This window comes from Battus philenor, unplaced genomic scaffold (genome assembly GCF_028537555.1).
Source record: "Battus philenor isolate CCGP_79_NKW_IND1 unplaced genomic scaffold, ilBatPhil1.0.hap1 SCAF_27, whole genome shotgun sequence".
In the NCBI taxonomy this organism is placed as follows: Eukaryota; Metazoa; Arthropoda; class Insecta; order Lepidoptera; family Papilionidae; genus Battus; species Battus philenor.
The window spans coordinates 7,255,804-7,276,431 of NW_027181690.1; the positions used below are offsets into that span (position 1 = coordinate 7,255,804).

General features: G+C 40.7%; 8 protein-coding genes across 8 annotated transcripts; 5 read left to right on the forward strand and 3 right to left on the reverse strand.

The window, feature by feature from the left end:
- Positions 1-2,986: 2,986 nt before the first annotated feature.
- LOC137925738 (chorion class B protein PC10-like) lies at positions 2,987-3,539 on the reverse strand. Its single transcript, XM_068769206.1, has 2 exons — positions 3,486-3,539; positions 2,987-3,412 (listed from the first exon to the last, which is right to left on the reverse strand). The coding sequence occupies exons 1-2, from the start codon at positions 3,537-3,539 to the stop codon at positions 2,987-2,989; spliced, it is 480 nt and encodes a 159-aa protein (XP_068625307.1).
- A 382-nt stretch (positions 3,540-3,921) lies between these two features.
- On the forward strand, positions 3,922-4,349 carry LOC137925739 (chorion class A protein Ld2/Ld41-like). Its single transcript, XM_068769207.1, has 2 exons — positions 3,922-3,978; positions 4,059-4,349. Exons 1-2 carry the CDS (start codon positions 3,922-3,924, stop codon positions 4,347-4,349), a joined length of 348 nt encoding a protein of 115 aa, XP_068625308.1.
- A 1,301-nt stretch (positions 4,350-5,650) lies between these two features.
- LOC137925740 (chorion class A protein Ld2/Ld41-like) lies at positions 5,651-6,825 on the forward strand. The gene is made up of 2 exons (XM_068769209.1): positions 5,651-5,674; positions 6,535-6,825. Exons 1-2 carry the CDS (start codon positions 5,651-5,653, stop codon positions 6,823-6,825), a joined length of 315 nt encoding a protein of 104 aa, XP_068625310.1.
- Positions 6,826-10,116: 3,291 nt separating this feature from the next.
- Positions 10,117-10,667, reverse strand: LOC137925741 (chorion class B protein PC10-like). Its single transcript, XM_068769210.1, has 2 exons — positions 10,614-10,667; positions 10,117-10,536 (listed from the first exon to the last, which is right to left on the reverse strand). The coding sequence occupies exons 1-2, from the start codon at positions 10,665-10,667 to the stop codon at positions 10,117-10,119; spliced, it is 474 nt and encodes a 157-aa protein (XP_068625311.1).
- Positions 10,668-11,018: 351 nt separating this feature from the next.
- On the forward strand, positions 11,019-11,439 carry LOC137925742 (chorion class A protein Ld2/Ld41-like). Its single transcript, XM_068769211.1, has 2 exons — positions 11,019-11,075; positions 11,149-11,439. Exons 1-2 carry the CDS (start codon positions 11,019-11,021, stop codon positions 11,437-11,439), a joined length of 348 nt encoding a protein of 115 aa, XP_068625312.1.
- A 1,157-nt stretch (positions 11,440-12,596) lies between these two features.
- On the reverse strand, positions 12,597-13,742 carry LOC137925743 (chorion class B protein PC401-like). Its single transcript, XM_068769212.1, has 3 exons — positions 13,689-13,742; positions 13,205-13,611; positions 12,597-12,693 (listed from the first exon to the last, which is right to left on the reverse strand). Exons 1-3 carry the CDS (start codon positions 13,740-13,742, stop codon positions 12,597-12,599), a joined length of 558 nt encoding a protein of 185 aa, XP_068625313.1.
- Positions 13,743-14,126: 384 nt separating this feature from the next.
- Positions 14,127-14,553, forward strand: LOC137925744 (chorion class A protein Ld2/Ld41-like). Its single transcript, XM_068769213.1, has 2 exons — positions 14,127-14,183; positions 14,260-14,553. The coding sequence occupies exons 1-2, from the start codon at positions 14,127-14,129 to the stop codon at positions 14,551-14,553; spliced, it is 351 nt and encodes a 116-aa protein (XP_068625314.1).
- Positions 14,554-16,188: 1,635 nt separating this feature from the next.
- LOC137925745 (chorion class A protein Ld2/Ld41-like) lies at positions 16,189-16,608 on the forward strand. The gene is made up of 2 exons (XM_068769214.1): positions 16,189-16,245; positions 16,318-16,608. The coding sequence occupies exons 1-2, from the start codon at positions 16,189-16,191 to the stop codon at positions 16,606-16,608; spliced, it is 348 nt and encodes a 115-aa protein (XP_068625315.1).
- Positions 16,609-20,628: the final 4,020 nt, after the last annotated feature.

Below are 20,628 nucleotides of genomic sequence, written 5' to 3' on the forward strand. Positions count from 1 at the left end.
AAAAGTTTGGTCATACGAAAAGTTTGTATTAGCACGGTGACGGTAGATGTTATTTCTGTTAGCCTTGCGGCTCCGACAAAATCACCTCAACAGGGCTTGCGGAACCTAGGTCCGCAAGAGAATTTTCAGACACATTTTCAGAATAAAGCGCCTTTTAATAATGCTTAAGAATTAAAAAATTCGTTGATCTATACGGAGTGCTTATATCGGCATGGTTGAGTTAGACGTTATCGCTCGCACCCCCCGGCACAGCCGTGGGAGTGGACGGATGAGACGAGGGTAACGGCGCAGGAGCTGGATCGAGCCGTGAGCCGTCTCAGAGCGCGAAACACCGCGCCGGGGCCCGTCGGAATACCGGGTCGGGTCTGGGTACTTAGTCTGGCGTCTTTGGGGGGTAAGCTGGCGGAGCTTTTCACGAGCTGTCTCCGCCGAGCCATGTTCCCCACGCCTTGGAAGGAGGCACGATTGGTCCTCTTGAGGAAAGAAGGCAGGGCCGTAGAATCTCCCTCTGCGTACCGTCCCATATGCCTGCTGGACGAGTGCGGCAAGCTGTTCGAAAGGATACTTGCCGCCCGTATCGGCGGGCATCTGTCTCGCGTCGGCCCCGATCTTGCCGACAGCCAGTTTGGCTTCCGTCGGGGGCGTTCGACCGTCGACGCGATCATGCGCGTTCGGTCCTTGTCGGAGCAGGCCGTGTCTCGGGGTGGTGTAGCGTTGGCGATAAGCCTCGACATCGTCAACGCTTTCAACTCACTGCCCTGGGACGCGATAAGGGAGGGACTGATCCAGCATGAGGTCCCTCCCTGCCTGCGAGGCGTCATCGGCGATTACTTGCGAGACAGGTACATCGTGTACATGGACCAAAACGGAAGGAGTAACCGGAGGGAGATCAAGCGCGGGGTGCCGCAGGGGTCGGTCCTAGGACCACTCTTGTGGAACCTCGCGTACGATGCGGTTCTGCAAGTCAGTCTCCCCGCCGGCGTGAGCGTCGTTTGTTACGCCGACGACACGCTGGTAGTCGCCAGCGGAGACAACTTCGAGAGGACCAGGGAGCTCGCCGAGCTTGGGACGGAAGTCGTCGTCGCTAAAATACGCGGGCTGGGGTTGGAAATAGCGCCAAACAAGACCGAGGCGCTATGGTTCCACCGGTTGCCTCGAACGAGGGAACCTCCCGACTCGCGCGTTCGCGTCGGTGGGCACGATGTCACGGTGGGGCGGTACATGAAGTACCTCGGCCTCACTTTGGACAGTCGCTGGGGCTTCGAAGAGCACTTCGATCGCCTCGTCCCCCGGATTGAGAGGATAGCGGGTGCCATGCATAGACTGCTGCCTAATCTCGGGGGACCCACGGAGGAAGTCTGCCGCCTCTATGCAGGGGTCGTACGGTCCGTAGCCTTGTACGGGGCGCCCGTGTGGGCAAAAAGGCTGGCGATTCGACGCTGTAGTACTAAGATCTACAGCGTCCAGCGGAGGATGGCCATACGGATCGTACGCGGATATCGCACGATATCGTTCGAGGCGGCGACAGTCCTGGCGCGCTTTCCGCCCCTGGACATTCTAGCGGAGTCGGATGCGAGGGTCTACGACCAAGTCCGCACCCTCCGCCGAGACGGCGGTGGCGAGCCGAACCGTGTGCTCGAGGCGGTCAGACGGCAGGAACGGCGCAGGGCGCTCGCGACGTGGCGCGCTAAGCTCTCGGAAGAGCGCTATGCGCGCAGACGCGTCGTTGGAGCGATCCTGCCCGTCTTCGAGGCCTGGATGCAGCGACGAGACGGAAGGCTCACCTACAGGCTTACGCACATGATCACCGGGCACGGTTGCTTTGGTGATTACCTGTGTAGGATTGGTCGCGAAGCGACGGCGAACTGCTTCCACTGCGGAGGAGCCGCCCAGGATTCCGCCTCGCACACGTTTGCGGTCTGCCCGGCGTGGCAGTCGGAGCGGCGGATTCTGGCGGACGAGATCGGACAGGACCTTTCCTTGCCAGCAATCGTGTCGGCGATGCTGAGTGGGTCATCGGCGTGCAGGGCCGTGGCCTCTTTTTGTGAGACCGTCATGGTCCAGAAGGAGGCAGCCGAACGGGATCGGCAGAGGACAGATCCCGCTCGGAGACGACGCCGTCAGCGCAGAGACGTGCCTCGCGACGGCCCTCCGATGAATTGTGCTCCCCCACCATAAACGGGGCCTTCAGAGTCGCGGGAGTTTAGGGTGGGGGCCCTAAACTCCCATTAGCTTCGGCGACTCTGAGGCGGACGATGGTTCGACGTGGTCCCGAACCATCGTGATAGTACCACGAGGGTTTCGGGGGTAGCGTATCCACGCATACCCCGGGACGGGCTATCGAAAAATAGCAAGTCGCGAGGGAAGACCGCGTGGCGATCCCTGACCGGGAGATACCGCGGTCCCCCGTTTAGCGCAGAGGGCGACCACCGGGGAGGGGTTTTAGTGGGTAGGAATCCCACATACCCCTGTCCTCCCCCCAGAGGCAGGGTATCTTGAATACCTGAAGATTTCCCCAACAGAAAAAAAAAAAAGACGTTATCGCTATTAGCCTTGCGGCTTTTACACCTCCAACTCAACTGGGTGTCCGAAACCGTGTTCCTCAAGAGGCATTACTTGCGAAAAATACCTATAAACAAAACTGTCTAAAACCCATTTAAGCCCCTGAGGGATTAATGTGACAAAGGAAGCCGACAGTTTCACGCGTGCTCAAAGCAATAATGTTCATCTATTCATTAATTATTCGTTATCAGAATCAAAAGCAAGTACAAGTTTAGTCATTTGTAGATACTGATCAAACTGCTATCACTATGAAAAAAAAAATTAATATTTAGCTTGTTTATATATAAGTCAATAGCGAAATTTTATGAAAGGGTAATTGCGGGCTACGGCATGAAAATGACAGAGTTAAAATAGTTTTGCTGTTTATTTTACTTTCCGAATTCATTTCGTGAGCACATTATTATGTAGATCATTAATGACATATTTAAATGAGAGCTCCACACCCGCACCCTCGCAAGCCGCTGAAAGCGCCTTCAGACAGTAGACCGGCGGCCGGCGCGGGGCCGGCGAAGTCCTCGCTCACGATAGCCACGTCGCCGTAGCCGCAGCCGTACGACACGGCGCCCGCACCGGCGGAAGGCACCGCGCCCTCCAGCTGCGTGCTGCCGAGGAATGGCAGCTGCCCGATCACTGCCAGCAGGCCCGCGTACTCGTTCTCCGACAGCACGGACACGCCGTGCGGTGGCACGGGGGAGGCGCTGGTCACGGCAAAGCCTCCACCGTCGGCGGCGGCCAGCGCGGCGGCGGCGGCCAGAGAACACTCATGGTAAGCCGGGACCACGTCGTACCGCCCCCCACTGCACCCGCTGTACCCGCGCAGCGGCACGCATTGCCCGCAGACACTCTGCAACTGAACCAAATCACAATCAAGACACATGCTTACAACTAGTTCATTATTTTTTTTAATTTCTCTTAACACTCACCGATACAAGAAATCCAAGGAAGCTGCAGAGGCGTACGATGTTCGTGGCTGGCATTGTCTTTACTTGCACTTTAGTATTTTGTATGAACGAGTGAGTAGTCAGTAAGTAACTTTAAACTCTTATTCCCGGCTTTTATACGGTCGAGTCATGTATAGGTTTGTCAATTGTTGAAAATTACAAAATTAGCAAAATATGATAGGCATATTAGACGTGACCAAGTTATGAAAGTAGGTGATAATTTGCAATTAAATCGTTTATTTTCGTTAAAACGGTTATCCTGTTGTCTTAAGATTGTGGTTCAGAATTCTTCGTTGATGCAAAACCACGTACACGCTGATTAGTTGAAGACGGTTTCAAAACTAATACATTTCATTGTATAAAAGCATACGCTCGAGAATAATTAATCAAGTCAGTGAAACAGATGAAAGAAACAGACATGTCGACGTTCGCCTTCCTCGGAGCACTGTTGTGCATGACCGCGTGCGGGGTTCAGGTAAAAGAGGAGCATAGTCCAGAAACATATTTGTCTACTCGTATTATAAAAAGGTTTTGAATGTATTTGTTAATATTCAGGACGCGATCGGGCAGTGCGTGATGCCACAATACGGAGCGGGTGTCGCGTTGGGAGGCCGCGGTCTGGGCGGCTGCAGCAGGGGCGCTGCGGAGCCGGTGGGCGCGTACGGCGGGGCCGGGACGGGTGACTTGGACGTCGCCGGCGAGCTGCCCGTGGCGAGCACCACGCTCGTCGCCGGACAGGTACCGATATTGGGCGCCGTGCAGTTCGCAGGGGAGGTGCCCGCGGCAGGCGTGGTCACCATCGCAGGACAGTGCGGCTGTGACTGCCTCGGCAACCTACTGTATTGATTAATTCATAAATTCATTAATAAATTCAAGATTTAAATAATATGTAATACTTCATTTCCAGCTTTTAAATTTTATTAATACCCGTTACCACCTCTTCTGATAGTGCAGCTCGGAGAAAGAGATAACTCGCTGAATCAAACTCGGAAGGGCAGCGTTCGGGAAGCATAATATGTTTGCTATAGTAAAATAATTTCAAGAGTTGTTGTGTGTGTTTTAAAAAAATAAACAATTAAATTGAGACTGCGCTAAGCCACTCATTCCTCTTTATCTCCTATTTACACTTAGTAAAACGAATGAATAAATAGAAAATGAATGAATGAAAAGAATCTTAATAAAATGCAGAGCATATCGTGTTGTAAGCTTCAGAGGGAAAAATGTTTCCATATTAAATTTTTGGCATTAATGGTACCCCTCTCTTCTTCTGGAAATAATTTGTGCTATCCTTAAAGAGTTATCCAATTATCTAAACTGCTGCGCTATCCAGATGTTTCTGATCATGTGAATCGTTTTGTGTTCGGACTCTTGGTTAACATGTACTTATGCAAAGCGTCCAGTATCTAAATAAATAAAATAAGTTGTAGTTACAAAAAATAGATACCATTGTACCACCACATTAAAAACTCTATTTCAGATTTTAAGCTAAATACGTAAAATCATAATTGATCCTCCATTTAATAATTTAATAGGTTATCAAATTAGCATCAAAGTATCTGAACAAATAAATAAAACTGGAGTCTCTATTTGTAATATAATAATAACAGCTTATTATTACATGTAAACTAATATAGTTTTGTATGGTACATATACAAAAAATTACATTTTTTTAAAGTTTTATCGGTCTGTCTGTTTATTCCGACTAATCTCTGAAATGGCTCTTCGGATGCCTGTCAGTACACGTCAAAAGACGTGAGTTATACTGACGGGTACTACATTGGCGATAAAACAGAATGTCATTTAATTTGTAACATCGGTGCTTACAAATCGCAAAAATATTATTATTCTCAAAGGCCAAATACCTAAAACTAAAATTATAGTGTTTTATAATTTTATGAGAGATTTTTCTATGGTAACTGTAAACATTGTTATGTAAAGTAAAATAAATGTTTGGTCATACGAAAAGCTTGTATAAGCACGATGTCGGTAGATGTTATTTCTGTTAGCCTTGCGGCTCTGACAAAATCACCCCAACTGCGCTTGCGGAACCGAGGTCCGCAAGAGCTAACATTTTCAGAACACAGCGGCTCGTTATATTGCTTAAGAATTACGAAATTCGTTGATCTATACGGAGTGCTTATATCAGCATGATTGAGTCAGACGTTATCGCTGTTAGCCTTGCAGCTTGTACACCTTCAACTCAACAAAGTGTCCGAAACCGTGTTCCTCACGAGGCACTATTTGCGAAAAATATCTATAAACAAAACACTTTAAAACCCATTTAAGCCCCTAAGGGAATAATGTGACAAAGGAAGCCGACAGTTGCACGCGCGTTTATGTTCATCTATTTATTAGTTATTCGGTATCAAAATCAAAAGCAAGTATAAGTTTAGTCATTTGTAGATACTGATCAAACTGCTATCACGATAAAAATATTATTTAAAATTTAGCTAGTTTATATATACGTCAATAGCGAAATTTTATGAAAGGATAATTGCTGGCTATACCATAAAAATGAAATAGTTAAAATAGTTATGTTTATTTTACTTTCCAAATCCAATTCGATATACACATATATATAAATATATATATATATATATATATATATATATATATATATATATATATATATATATATATATATATATATATATATATATATATATATATTTATAATATTTGCTATAGTAAATGCATTTTAAAGTGTTTGCTTACATCTGTTGTGAATAATAGAAATAGATACGACATGATAATGAAAGAGGGAGTCACTTCTGCAACTTAATTTGTTTTTGATTTTAGAGTCAAAACACTGTGTTTTTTTATTAAGCTGCTGTATTATATTGAAAGCTAATATTTAAACAACGTAAGATATGATATTGTAATAAGCGACCCTTTGTTTAATTTATATAAAGTTTATGAAATTTGAATCATTTTATTAATAAATATTAATAATTTCTTTATAAGTCCTGTATGTAGTCCTGAAACATACTTTTTGCGTATTATTTTTTTTAATGTAATTGTTATCGTTCAGAATGCAGTCGCGCAGTGCGTGGTGCCACAATACGGAGCGGGTGTCGTGTTGGGAGGCCGCGGTCTGGGCGGCTGCGGCTGGGGCGCTGCGGAGCCGGTGGGCGCGTACGGCGGGGCCGGGACGGGTGACTTGGACGTCGCCGGCGAGCTGCCCGTGGCGGGCACCACGCTCGTCGCCGGACAGGTACCGATATTGGGCGCCGTGCAGTTCGCAGGGGAGGTGCCCTCGGCAGGCGTGGTCACCATCGTAGGACAGTGCGGCTTTGACTGCTACGGCAATCTATTGCATTGATGATTTAATAAATTCTAGATTTAAATAAAATGTTATACTTGATTTCCTGCTTTTAAACTTTATTAATATCCGTTAACACCTCTTCTGATACTACAGCTCTGAGAAAGAGATTACTCACCGAATCGAACTCGTAAGGGCAGCGTTCGGGAAGCACAAATATCTTCTCGTCCTAAATATCGCAAACCTGAAGGGAAAAGTCTTTGACCGGTGTATAGTGCAGGTTATGACCTATGGATCCGAGATGTGATCGTTTTCTTTGGACCTTATAAGAAAGTTAAAGGTCGTTTAAAGAGCTAAGTAGAGGGCTACGCTTGCAACTCTACTGCTAGATCAAAGCAGGAAGTGGCAGAGGTCGAGGCAGGACCACCATCGTAGCGATCGTTGGCGGAGGCCTGTGCCTTGCAGTGGGTGTCTATCGCCTGGTATGATGTTAACGGTGAGTACTCATTTCTAAAGACGTGATACTAAACGTTTGCTATAGTGAAAGAATTTCAAGAGTGTTGTGAGTGTTTTAAAGAAATAAACAATTTAATTGAGACTGTGCTTAGCCATTCATTCCTCTCTATCTCCTATTGACACTGCAATGTAACAATCTTATTAAAATGTAGAGCATATCGTGTTGTAAGCTTCAAAGGAAAAAATGTTTCCATATTAAATTTTTGGCATTAATGGTGTTCGTCGTAATATTACGTAATTTATTACTGTGAGCATAACAACTCTCTACCTCTTTCTCCTTCGGGAAATAATTTGTGCTATCGTTAAAGAGTTATCCAATTATCTAAACTGCTGCGCTGTCCAAACTTTTCTGTTCACGTGAATCGGTTTTGTATTCGGACTCTTGGTTAACATGTACTTATGCAAAGCGTCCAGTATCTAAATAAATAAGTTGTAGTAACAAAAAATAGATAACATTGTACCACCACATTAAAAACTCTGTTTCAGATTTTAAGCTAAATACGTAAAACAATAATTGATCCTCTATTTAATAATTTAATAGGTTATCAAATTAGCATCAAATTATCTGAACAAATAAATAAAACTAGAGTCTCTATTTGTAATATAATAATTACAGCTTATTATTACATGTAAACTAATATAGTTTTGTACGGTACATATACAAAAATTACATTTTTTTTAAGTTTTATCGGTCTGTCTGTTTGTTCCGACTAATCTTTGAAATGGCTCTTCTGATGCCTGGCAGTACACGTCAAAAGACGAGAGTTGTACTGACAGGCAGCTAATGTAATAAGACGTAAGTTAAGATAATTTTATTTTTGAAAAATCCTTAAAAGGAAAAAAAGCAAAACAAACAAAATAACTTTTTGGTTAAATTCCACGCGAATGAAGTCGAGGGTACGGCTAGATTATAAATATTAATAGTTTATTTTACGAGAAGCCTCTTTGGCGTAAAAACTGACAAGTCATGTCAATAAGCGCTGACACGTTTTCAGATGTTTCCTTCACGGAGGTAATATTCATCATTTACAAATTATTACTAGGTAATAAAATAGGAATATATTTCCAACTTATTTGTAACATTTTGTTGAAAACATTCGGACACATAAAAAACAAAATAAAGAGATATTCCACAAAAGTAAAGTTTTGATATTAAAGTATGAACAAGTCGTATTAAAATACATTAAATGAGAGGCTTTTAATAACTCTAGACCTCATTTTCATCAATATTTGACTAATTTGGTAATTCAATTATATATAACAATTATAGAAAATGTATCGCACATATTTCATTAGTTTTTAATTTTTAATGCCAACCCACTAAGCTCAAAGCGCGATACGTTCTTAGTGACTATGTTTATTGAATAAGGATATTGATGTCTAGCAGTAAAGCGTATTCAATATCATTTATTTTAAAAGCAAACGGAACTAGATTGGCGATATACAGAATGTCATTTAATTTGTAGCATCGCTGCTTACAAATCGCAAGAATATTATTATTCACAATGGCCGAAATACTTAAAACTAAAATTATAGTGTTTTATAATTTTAGGAGAGATTTTTCTATGTTAACTGTAATCATTATTATGTAAAGGAAAACAAATGTTTGGTCATACGAAAAATTTGTATTAGCACGGTGGCGGTAAATGTTATTTCTGTTAGCCTTGCGGCTCTGACGAAATCACCTCAACTGGGCTTGCGGAATCGAGGTCCACAAGAGCGATATTAAAGTTCGAACAAGTCGTATTAAAATACATTAAATGAGAGGCTTTCAATAATTCTAGACCTCATTTTCTTCAATATTTGCCGAATTTGGTGAAACAATTATATATAACAATTAAATAAAATGTATCTCACAAATTTTATTAGTTTTTAATTTTGTACGTCAACCCACTACACTCGAAGCGCAATACGTTATTAGTGACTATGTTTATCGAATAAGGATATTGATGTATAGCAATAAAACGTACTCAACATCATTTATTTTAAAAGCAAACGGTATTAGATTAGCGATAAAACAGAATGTCATTTAATTTGTAGCATCGATGCTTACAAATCGCGAGAATATTATTATTGTCAAGAGCCGAAATACCTAAAACTAAAATTATAGTGTTTTATAATTTTATAAGAGATTTTTCTATTTTAACTGTAAACATTATTATGTAAAGTAAAATAAATGTTTGGTCATACGAAAAGTTTGTATTAGCACGATGTCGGTAGATGTTATTTCTGATAGCCTTGCGGCTCTGACAAAATCATCTCAAATTGGCTTGTGGAATCGAGGTCCGCAAAAGCTAACATTTTCAGAACACAGCCGCTTTTTATATTGCTTAAGAATTAAAAAATTCGTTGATCTATACGGAGTGCTTATATCGGCATGGTTGAGTTAGACGTTATCGCTATTAGCTTTGCGGCTTTTACACCTTCAACTCAACTGGGTGTCCGAAACCGTGTTCCTCAAGAGGCATTACTTGCGAAAAATACCTATAAACAAAACTGTCTAAAACCCATTTAAGCCCCTGAGGGAGTAATGTGACAAAGGAAGTCGACAGTTGCACGCGTGCTCAAAGCAATAATGTTCATCTATTCATTAATTATTCGTTATCAACAGCAAGTATAAGTTTAGTCATTTGTAGATACTGATCAAACTGCTATCACAATCAAAATATTATTTAATATTTAGCTAGTTTTTATATAAGTCAATAGCGAAATTTTATGAAAGGATAATTGCTGGCTACACCATATAAATGAAATAGTTAAAACAGTTTTGTTGTTTATTTTACTTTCCAAATCCAATTCGTGATGACATTATTATGTAGATAATTAATGACATGTTTAAATGAGAGGTCCACACCCGCACCCTCGCAAGCCGCTGAAAGCGCCTTCAGGCAGCAGACCGGCGGCTGGCGCGGGTCCGGCGAAGTCCTCGCTCACGATAGCCACGTCGCCGTAGCCGCAGCCGTACGACACGGCGCCCGCACCGGCGGAGGGCACCGCGCCCTCCAGCTGCGTGCTGCCGAGGAATGGCAGCTGCCCGGCCACAGCCAGCACGCCCGCGTACTCGTTCTCCGACAGCACGGACACGCCGTGCGGTGGCACGGGGGAGGCGCTGGTCACGGCAAAGCCTCCGCCGTCGGCGGCGGCCAGCGCGGCGGCGGCGGCCAGAGAACACTCATGGTAAGCCGGGACCACGTCGTACCACCCCCCACTGCACCCGCTGTACCCGCGCACGCATTGCCCGCAGACACTCTGCAACTGAACCAAATCACAATCAAGACACATGCTTACAACTAGTTCATTAATTTTTTTAAAAAATTTCTCTTAAAACTCACCGATACAAGAAATCCAAGGAAGCTGCAGATGCGTACGATGTTCGTGGCTGGCATTTTGTTTACTTGCACTTCAGTACTTTGAATGAACCAGTGAGTAGTTAGTAACTTTACGCTTTTATTCCCGGCTTTTATACAGCCCAGGCATACCTATGTTTCTCAATTGTTGAAAATTATACGTGACCAAATTATGAAAGTAGATGATAATTTGCAATTAAATTGTTTATTTCCGTCAAAACGATGAACTTGTTGTCTTAAGATTGTGGTTCAGAAATCTTTGTTGATGCGAAACCACGTACACGCTGATTAATTGAAGGCGGTTTCAAAACTAATACAAAATCATAGTATAAAAGCATACACGCGTGAAAATAATTTACCAAGTCAGTGAAACAGAAGAAAGAAACAGACATGTCACCGTTCGCCTTCCTCGGAGTATTGTTGTGCATGACCGTGTGCGGGGTTCAGGTAAAAGGAGGAGCATTGTCCATAAATTTATTTTTCGCGTATAATTTTTTTTAATGTAATTATTATCGTTCAGAATGCAGTCGTGCAGTGCGTGGTACCACAATACGGAGCCGGTGTCGTGTTGAGGGGCAGCGGTCTAGGCGGCTGCGGCTGGGGCGCTGCGGAGCCGGTGGGCGCGTACGGCGGGGCCGGGACGGGTGACCTGGACGTCGCCGGCGAGCTGCCCGTGGCGGGCACCACGCTCGTCGCCGGACAGGTACCGATATTGGGCGCCGTGCAGTTCGCAGGGGAGGTGCCCTCGGCAGGCGTGGTCACCATCGTAGGACAGTGCGGCTGTGACTGCTTCGGCAATCTATTGCATTGATGATTTAATAAATTCAAGATTTAAATAAAATGTTATACATCATTTCCTGCTTTTAAACTTTATTAATATCCGTTAACACCTCTTCTGATAGTACAGCTCGGAGAAAAAGATAACTCGCCGAATTGAACTCGGAAGGGTAGCGTTCGGGAAGCCCAAATATCTTCTCGTCAAAAATACAATATATATATATATATATATATATATATATATATATATATATATATATATATATATAATATTTGCTCTAGTAAATGCATTTTAAAGTGTTGTGTTTGCTTAAAATAAATAAAGTGTTCAAATGAAACTTTGTTTTAGTCATTAGTATTGCATGCTATTAAATTAAATACATCTGTTGTGAATAATATAAATAGATACGACACGATAATGAAAGAGGGAGTCACTTCTGCAACTTAATTTGTTTTTGATTTTAGAGTCAAAACACTGTGTTTTTTTTACTAAGCTGCTGTATTATATTAAAAGCTAATATTTAAAGAACGTAAGATATGATATTGTAATAAGCGACCCTTCGTTTAATTTATATAAAGTTTATGAAATTTGAATCTTTTTATTAATAAATAATAATAATTTCTTTATAAATGTCGAAGTCTTAAGTTTTTTCACGTTAAAGGTGCTATTTGAAGCTCATTTGGCACCGAAACTGACAAGTCGTGTCAAAAAGTTAAAATTAAATTGAACATATTTTGTTAAAACAATATTGAATTAGAGGCTTTCAACATTTTTAAACCTCTGTTTAATCCACATCTACTAAATCGTATAAATAAGTTATATAAACATATATATTGATCAAATATTCTTTTATAGCACAATTTTTATAACTTTTATAGCTAGCAACCCTCTCGGTAGCATTCTTCTCTTTATAGAGGCTCTCTTTATCATCGAAAAGTAACCCCAGATAAACATATAAACCATAATAAACAGTGCTGTTCGATTTTGGTTGCGAGCTTGAAACCCCGCTAACGTTCACTTTGTGATTTGCATGCAGTTCTTACAATTCGTAAGAATATGATAATTCGAAGGTTCTAAATACCTAAACCAAAAATTATAGAGTGTTAAAATTTTAGGAGAGATTATTCTGAGCTAACTGAAATAAAACATTCTTTTCTAAAGTAAACCAAATGTTTGATCATACGAAACGTTTATTTCAGCACGGTGTCGGTAGATGTTATTGCTGTAATCCACGCCACTCTAACAGCTTCATCTCCGCTGGACTTGCGGAACCGAGGCCCGCAGAAGCTAAAAATTGCATAAAATTAAATACAATGGCTATTTATATTCGCTTGAGAATTAAGATGATTGGTTGATCTATGCGGAATGTTTATATCAGCATAGCAACCAATTTCTTCAAGAAGCCTTATTTGCAAAAACTTGCTATAAACAAAACAGCCTCAAAACTATTCAAGACCCCGAGGGAATAATGTAACAAAGGAAGCCGACAGTTGCACGCGTGCTCAAAGCAATAATGTTCATCTATTCATTAATTATTCGTAATCGAAACACAAAGCAAATATACGACTAATTATTTGGAGATACTAATCAAACTGCTATCACTGTGAAAATATTATTTCATATTTAGCTAGTTTATATATACGTCAATAGCGAAATTTAGTGAAAGGATAATTGCTGGCTACACCATAAAAATGAAAAAGTTAAAAAAGTTTTGTTGTTTATTTTACTTTCCAAGTTCAATTCGTGAACACAATATTATGTAGATTATTAATGACATATTCAAACGAGAGCTCCACACCCGCAACTTCGCAATCCGCTGAAAGCGCTTTCGGGCAGTAGACCGGCAGCCGGCGCAGCGCCGGCGAAGTCCTCGCTTACGATAGCCACGTCGCCGTAGCCGCAGCCGTACGACACGGCGCCCGCACCGGCGGAGGGCACCGCGCCCTCCAGCTGCGTGCTGCCGAGGAATGGCAGCTGCCCGGCCACAGCCAGCACGCCCGCGTACTCGTTCTCCGACCGCACGGACACGCCGTGCGGTGGCACGGGGGAGGCGCTGGTCACGGCAAAGCTTCCGCCGTCGGCGGCGGCCAGCGCGGCGGCGGCGGCCAGAGAACACTCATGGTAAGCCGGGACCACGTCGTACCGCCCCCCACTGCACCCGCTGTACCCGCGCAGCGGCACGCATTGCCCGCGGACACTCTGCAACTGAACCAAATCACAATCAAGACACATGCTTACAACTAGTCCAAAATATTTTTTTTAAATTTTCTCTTAAAACTCACCGATACAAGAAATCCAAGGAAGCTGCAGAGGCGTACGATGTTCGTGGCTGGCATTGTGTTTACTTGCACTTTAGTACTTTGAATGAACGAGTGAGTAGTCAGTGAGTAACTTTAAACTCTTATTCCCAGCTTTTATACAGTCGAGTCATGTATTGGTTTGTCAAATGTTGAAAATTACAAAATTAGCAAAATATGATAGGCACGTTAAACGTGACCAAGTTATGAAAGTAGGTGATAATTTGCAATTAAATTGTTTATTTTCGTTAAAACGGTTATCCTGTTGTCCTAAGATTGTGGTTCAGAATTCTTCGTTGATGCGAAACCACGTACACGCTGATTAATTGAAGACGGTTTCAAAACTAATACATTTCATAGTATAAAAGCATACACGCGCGAAAATAATTTACCAAGTCAGTGAAACAGAAGAAAGAAACAGACATGTCACCGTTCGCCTTCCTCGGAGCACTGTTGTGCATGACCGCGTGCGTGGTTCAGGTAAAAGAGGAGCATAGTCCAGTCCACGAACATATTTTTTGCCTATAATTTTTTTAATGTAATTGTTATCGTTCAGAATGCAGTCGCGCAGTGCGTGGTACCACAATACGGAGCTGGTGTAATGATGGGAGGCCGCGGTCTGGGCGGCTGCGGCTGGGGCGCTGCGGAGCCGGTGGGCGCGTACGGCGGGGCCGGAACGGGTGACCTGGACGTCGCCGGCGAGCTGCCCGTGGCGGGCACCACGCTCGTCGCCGGCCAGGTTCCGATATTGGGCGCCGTGCAGTTCGCAGGGGAGGTGCCCGCGGCAGGCGTGGTCACCATCGTAGGACAGTGCGGCTGTGACTGCTACGGCAATCTATCGTATCGATAATTTAAAAAATTCAAGATTTAAATAAAATGTAATACTTCATTTCCTGCTTTTAAATTTTATTAATACCCGTTAGCATCTCTTCTGATAATACAGCTCGGAGAAAGAGATAACTCGCCGAATCAAACTCGGATGGGCAGCGTTCGCGAAGCACAAACATCTTCTCATCCTAAATATCGCAAACCTGAAGGCAAAAGTCTTCGACCGGTGTATAGTGCTGGATATGTGTCCATAGGTCACTATGGATCCGAGAAGTGATCGATTTCTTTGGACCCTATAAGAAAATTAGAGGTCGCCCAAAGAGCTAAGCCGAGGGCTACGTTTGCAACTCTACTGCTAGATCAAAGCAGGAAGCGGCAGAGGGCAGGGCAAGACCCACCATCGTAGCGATCGTTGGCGAAGGCCTGTGCCTTACAAAGTTAAAGAGTTATCCAATTATCTAAACTGCTGCACTATCCAGCGTTTCTGTTTATATGAATCGGTTTTGTGTTCGGACTCTAGGTTAACGTGTACTTATGCAAAGCGTCCAGTATCTAAATAAATAAAAGAAGTTGTAGTAGCAAAAAATAGTTAATATTGTATCACCACATTAAAAACTCTATTTCAGATTTTAACCTAAATAAATAAATAAAACTGGAGTGTCTTTTTGTAATATTATAATTACCGCTTTTTATTACATGTAAACTTATATAGTTTTGTACGATACATACACAAAAATAACATTTTTTTTTAAGTTTTATCGGTCTGTCTGTTTGTTCCGACTAATCTCTGAAATGGCTCTTCGGATGCCTGTCAGTACTCGTCAAAAGACGAGAGTTATACTGACAGGTAGCTGATGTAATAAGTAAGTTACGATATTTTTATTTTTTAAAAACCCTTAAAAGGAAAAAAAAATCAAAATAAACAAAATAACTTTTTGGTTAAATTCCACGCGAATGAAGTCGAGGGTACATCTAGATTATAAATATTAATAGTTTATTTTACGAGAAGCCCCTTTGGCGTAAAAACTGACAAGTCATATCAATAAGCGCTGACACGTTTTCAGATGTTTCCTTCACGGAGGTAATATTCATCATTTACAAACTATTACTAGATAATAAAATAGGAATATATTTCCAACTTATTTGTAGCATTTTGTTGAAAACATTCAGATACATAAAAAACTAAATAAAGAGATATTCTACAAAAGTAAAATTTTGATATTAAAGTTTGAGCAAGTCGTATTAAAATACATTAAATGATAGGCTTTCAATAATTCTAGACCTCATTTTCATCAATATTTGCCTAATTTGGTAATTCAGGGAGTAACTTTAAACTCTTATTCCCGGCTTTTATACAGTCGAGTCATGTATTGGTTTGACGAATGTTGAAAATTACAAAATTAGCAAAATATGATAGGCACGTTAGACGTGACCAAGTTATGAAAGTAGATGATAATTTGCAATTAAATCGTATATTTTCGTTAAAACGGTTAACCTGTTGTCTTATGATTTTGGTTCAGAATTCTTCGTTGATGCAAAACCACGTACACGCTGATTAATTGAAGGCGGTTTCAAAACTAATACAAAATCATAGTATAAAAGCATACACGCATGAAAATATTTTACCAAGTCAGTGAAACAGAAGAAAGAAACAGACATGTCGCCGTTCGCCTTCCTCGGAGTATTGTCATGCATGACCGCGTGCGTGGTTCAGGTAAAAGGAGGAGCATAGTCCATAAACATTTTTTTTGCGTATAATTTATTTAATGTAATTGTTATCGTTCAGAATGCAGTCGCGCAGTGCGTGATGCCACAATACGGAGCGGGTCTCGTGTTGGGAGGCCGCGGTCTGGGCGGCTGCAGCAGGGGCGCTGCGGAGCCGGTGGGCGCGTACGGCGGGGCCGGGACGGGTGACCTGGACGTCGCCGGCGAGCTGCCCGTGGCGGGCACCACGCTCGTCGCCGGACAGGTACCGATATTGGGCGCCGTGCAGTTCGCAGGGGAGGTGCCCTCGGCAGGCGTGGTCACCATCGTAGGACAGTGCGGCTGTGACTGCCACGGCAACCTGCTGTATTGATCAATTCATTAATTCAAGATTTAAATTAATTTGATCTTATGTTTTCGACTTTTGACTTTTATTTCAACTCATTATTAGTGTAGTGTCTTTGTATTATCGCAAAGTGACAACGACATGTGAGAAATTTAGTAAGTATCGTAATATATATAAGAAATTTAGTAAGTAACGTATATTATACACACGATATGTTGCGTGCTGTAAATGAAAATGGTTAAAGGGACTTTGGCTCAATATTACGTGATGTTTGTGGAAATAAGACCTCTTTTTCTCTCTCTCCTTCGAATAAATCTGTGCTGTCGTTAGAGAGTGTTGTAATTATCTAAACTGCTGCACCAATGAGACGTTTACGTTGTTGTAGTAGGGTTTGGTGTATGGACTCGAGGTTAACGTGTATTTAATGAAGGCCTGCAGTATCCAAGTACAATAAGACATATTTTAAGAAATATTAAAGATTACATTACATACATTGCACTATTGCATAAATCTCTTCGTCCTGTATTTATAGGCAAACATAAAATCTAGATTTTCCAAAGCAAAATAAATTAAATTCAATAAAGTAAAATTTTTATCTTTATATGGAGTTCATAAACTCTGTATGTCAGCAAATAAGCTATACATATATTTTCAATCACTCTGTGTAAAGAGATGGCCCTGAATATGTTACATTATAATTATTTTTTTAATAATGAGTTTGACCAATAATTTTTTCCAGTAAATAGTCTACAGGTACAAGTAGTAAACAAAAATTAATTTCATTATGTAATAATTTAAATTTAGAAAACTCTTTTTCTCACCATCATAACAGTACTTTTATCATTTAAAGAAACTTCGTTTTTTTGAAAAATACAATTGCCTTATGTTTTGCAACCTAGTTGTCATTGAAGTTAAAATCTTTCTCTCTCGTAACACGCAGTTCAATCAATCACATTCGCAGAAAACTTCGTATGACATGACTTATCAATTTTAGTTACAAATAGGCTTCTCGTGTACGTCGCACGCGTACAGTACTGCCAGCGGGAAGTTAACAGAAGGGGTAAGTATAGTAAATTAACTACAACGATGACAATCTACATAATATGAGCCGTGTTATAAACGGAGATCGAATAGTCTTACGTATGTGCCAATGTAATTTTTAAGTTTATTAATTGTGGAGACGGCTTTAAGAAGTTACAAATAGATGAAATGTCCAAAGTACTTTTTAGCTGTATCTTCGAGAGGATAAAAAAAGAAATTTGTCGTCTATAGACTCCCACGTCTTCATATAGTAGTATACATATTTAAAGTCACCCTCTCCTTTATACTAAACTCGAACCCTTATTAGTTACAACGTTTATCGAATAAAAGACATAGATATTAATTTGTCTATAACACGTAAACAACATCATCTATATATATAAAAGAAAGTCGTGTTAGTTACACCACTTATAACTCAAGAACGGCAGAACAGATTCGGCTGAAAATTGGTAGGGAGGTAGCTTAGAGCCAGGAGATGGACATAGAATACTTTTTATCCCGTTCGACAGCGTTCCCGTGTGACTTGACATGAAACGTCAGTCACTATAAAACGTGGTATAACAAAAAAGAATCAGACTTGGAATAACAAAACGCAAATGACAACTATGTAATTGACGTAAAATGACAGCTATGTATTGACGTATGGATGACAATTTGATATTTGTAAGAAATCAATATTAAAACTATTTCTATTAAATAAATAATTAACAAGTGGATTGAAGTGAAGTGATGTTTAATTAATAATGCCGCGACCAAGACGATCGAATCTTTCCCGACAAAGCCGTAATGCAAGAAGAATACAAAATACTGCAAATGAAAGGACTGAAGAAGAACAAGAAATTGCACGTGAACAGCGCCGCGATAGTATGGCTCGACTTCGTGCTTCTCAATCACGAGAGCAAAGTGAAGCAGCCCGTGAAACAGCTCGGTTGGCAATGCAGAATCGTCGAGCGAACAACAGAAGGCAACAAATAGATAATGTGCGACGCAGAACAAGATATTTAGCTGATTTGAATCGAGCAGCGTTTCGATACGATTGCAGCAATGATTACAGCTTGCATCCTAGCTATATATATATATCTAATATATAAAATTCTTGTGTCACGGTGTTCGAACTTCTACTCCTCTGAAACGGCTCGACCGATTTTTACCAAATTTTATATGCGTATTCAGTAGGTCTGAGAATCGGCTACTATCTATTTTCCATACCCCTAAGTGATAAGGGTTGTTCACCCTTAATTTTTTTTTTTAATTTATTGACGATTTTTTTTGTTTTTATTTCTTTACGATACAGCAAACAAAAATACATACAACCCTAAATTTTAACCCCTCTATGATAAACCCTTATCTTACATTTGTTAATTTTTTTTTTTGCAAAACAATGTTTGCGGGATCAGCTAGTTTATTATAAAAGCAAAAGACACAGTACTAGATCGGCGGTGAAAACAATGTCATTCGATTTGAAACATCAGTGCTTACAAATCCTAAGAAAATTATTACTCTGGCGGCAATACCTAGAGTAAAAATAATAGCGATTTAAAATAATAAGTGTACAGATTGGTTTTATGGTAATTGAAATAAAATACACATGTGTGAAGTTAACCGAATGTTTGATCCATAAGGCAATGCTTATTCTAGCATGGTTCCGGTAGATGTTATTGCTGTTAGCACTGTGGCTTTGACAGCTTCAACTCAACTGGGCCTCTAGAACCGAGTTCCGCTATATCTAATATTCGCAGAAACTGATTGCTGTAAAAATTGATACGATAATGAAAGAGCAAGTCACTTCTGCAACTTAAATTGTTTTTAACTTTAGAGGAACACTTTGTGTTTTTTTTTGACATTTCTAAAGTATATTTAAAGAACAGATCATACTTTAAAAAAAGACTCTTGGTTTAATTTACAAATAGGTTATTAACTTTGAATTTTATTATTAATAAATATTAATAGTTTCTTTACAAATGCCCGAAGTCTTAAGTTTACCCGCATTAAACACAAGAAGCCCTTTTAGCGCCAAAACTGAAAATTCATTATTAAACTGGTACCGCAAAGAATACATTTGCAGGTCAAATATAATTTTTATCGATAACAAGTTCGAACAAGTAATGAAGTAAATAGAAAGACATTTTAAAAACTATAGTTGTACTCTCAATTATTAAACATGTTTTATTGTAACACATTGAGCTTTCAATATTTTTAGACAGCAGTTTCATCCACGTCTCCTTAATCCTATTAAACAGTTATACAATTAAGGAACAAATACTCTCTAATTACACAATTTGTATTACTTATGCAGCCTCCAACCCTTTGCTAGTGTCCTCCTCTTTATAAGGGCTATGTTCATGGAATAATAAACACAGATATTTATATAAACCCATAACGCATAATGAACCTCATTTGTTTTAAAAGTAAACAGTACCAATTTAGGTGCAAAGAACACAGTGCATTCGATTGTTGGTTGTGAGCTTCAAACCCCACTAATATCTATTATAAGAATTGTAACATAAGGGCCAAAATAATAAACTTAAAGGTAAAGCGTTGTACAATTTTAAACTTAAATTAATTAAACCTTTTTATGTAAATAAATCATATGTTTGATTATACCAAACGCTTGTATTAGCATGGTGTTGCTAAATGTTACCACTGTTAGCCTTGCGGCACTGAAAATTTCCTCTCAACTGGGCTTTCGGAACCGAGGTCCAGAAGAAACATAATTTGCAAGAACTGCCTTTACCTGTTTAAAAACTATTTTAACCCCGAGGAAATAATGTCACAAAGGAAGCCGGCAGTCGCACGCAAGCACAAAACAGTTCATCTAATTATTAATTATTCGTTATCAAAACACAAAACAAGGATACACGTTACTCTTTTTGTAGATACTGATCAAACTGCTATCACTGTTAAAATATTATTTAATTTTTAGATTATTTGTATATATGTCAATAGCGAAATTTTATGAAAGGATAATTGCAGGCTACACCATAAAAATGAAATAGTTAAAATAGT

What these genes read in the sequence shown, in the direction of transcription:
- LOC137925745 (XM_068769214.1), top strand. Translation starts at nt 16,189, where the DNA reads ATGTCGCCGTTCGCCTTCCTCGGAGTATTGTCATGCATGACCGCGTGC. An exon ending in TGACCGCGTGCGTGGTTCAG is followed by an intron (nt 16,246 to 16,317) that starts GTAAAAGGAGGA and finishes GTTATCGTTCAG; the next exon opens with AATGCAGTCGCGCAGTGCGT.
- LOC137925744 (XM_068769213.1), top strand. Translation starts at nt 14,127, where the DNA reads ATGTCACCGTTCGCCTTCCTCGGAGCACTGTTGTGCATGACCGCGTGC. An exon ending in TGACCGCGTGCGTGGTTCAG is followed by an intron (nt 14,184 to 14,259) that starts GTAAAAGAGGAG and finishes GTTATCGTTCAG; the next exon opens with AATGCAGTCGCGCAGTGCGT.
- LOC137925738 (XM_068769206.1), bottom strand. Translation starts at nt 3,539, where the DNA reads ATGCCAGCCACGAACATCGTACGCCTCTGCAGCTTCCTTGGATTTCTT. An exon ending in TCCTTGGATTTCTTGTATCG is followed by an intron (nt 3,413 to 3,485) that starts GTGAGTGTTAAG and finishes GATTTGGTTCAG; the next exon opens with TTGCAGAGTGTCTGCGGGCA.
- LOC137925740 (XM_068769209.1), top strand. Translation starts at nt 5,651, where the DNA reads ATGATTGAGTCAGACGTTATCGCT. An exon ending in TTGAGTCAGACGTTATCGCT is followed by an intron (nt 5,675 to 6,534) that starts GTTAGCCTTGCA and finishes GTTATCGTTCAG; the next exon opens with AATGCAGTCGCGCAGTGCGT.
- LOC137925743 (XM_068769212.1), bottom strand. Translation starts at nt 13,742, where the DNA reads ATGCCAGCCACGAACATCGTACGCCTCTGCAGCTTCCTTGGATTTCTT. An exon ending in TCCTTGGATTTCTTGTATCG is followed by an intron (nt 13,612 to 13,688) that starts GTGAGTTTTAAG and finishes GATTTGGTTCAG; the next exon opens with TTGCAGAGTGTCCGCGGGCA. An exon ending in AGCGGATTGCGAAGTTGCGG is followed by an intron (nt 12,694 to 13,204) that starts GTGTGGAGCTCT and finishes TGCAATTTTTAG; the next exon opens with CTTCTGCGGGCCTCGGTTCC.
- LOC137925741 (XM_068769210.1), bottom strand. Translation starts at nt 10,667, where the DNA reads ATGCCAGCCACGAACATCGTACGCATCTGCAGCTTCCTTGGATTTCTT. An exon ending in TCCTTGGATTTCTTGTATCG is followed by an intron (nt 10,537 to 10,613) that starts GTGAGTTTTAAG and finishes GATTTGGTTCAG; the next exon opens with TTGCAGAGTGTCTGCGGGCA.
- LOC137925742 (XM_068769211.1), top strand. Translation starts at nt 11,019, where the DNA reads ATGTCACCGTTCGCCTTCCTCGGAGTATTGTTGTGCATGACCGTGTGC. An exon ending in TGACCGTGTGCGGGGTTCAG is followed by an intron (nt 11,076 to 11,148) that starts GTAAAAGGAGGA and finishes ATTATCGTTCAG; the next exon opens with AATGCAGTCGTGCAGTGCGT.
- LOC137925739 (XM_068769207.1), top strand. Translation starts at nt 3,922, where the DNA reads ATGTCGACGTTCGCCTTCCTCGGAGCACTGTTGTGCATGACCGCGTGC. An exon ending in TGACCGCGTGCGGGGTTCAG is followed by an intron (nt 3,979 to 4,058) that starts GTAAAAGAGGAG and finishes GTTAATATTCAG; the next exon opens with GACGCGATCGGGCAGTGCGT.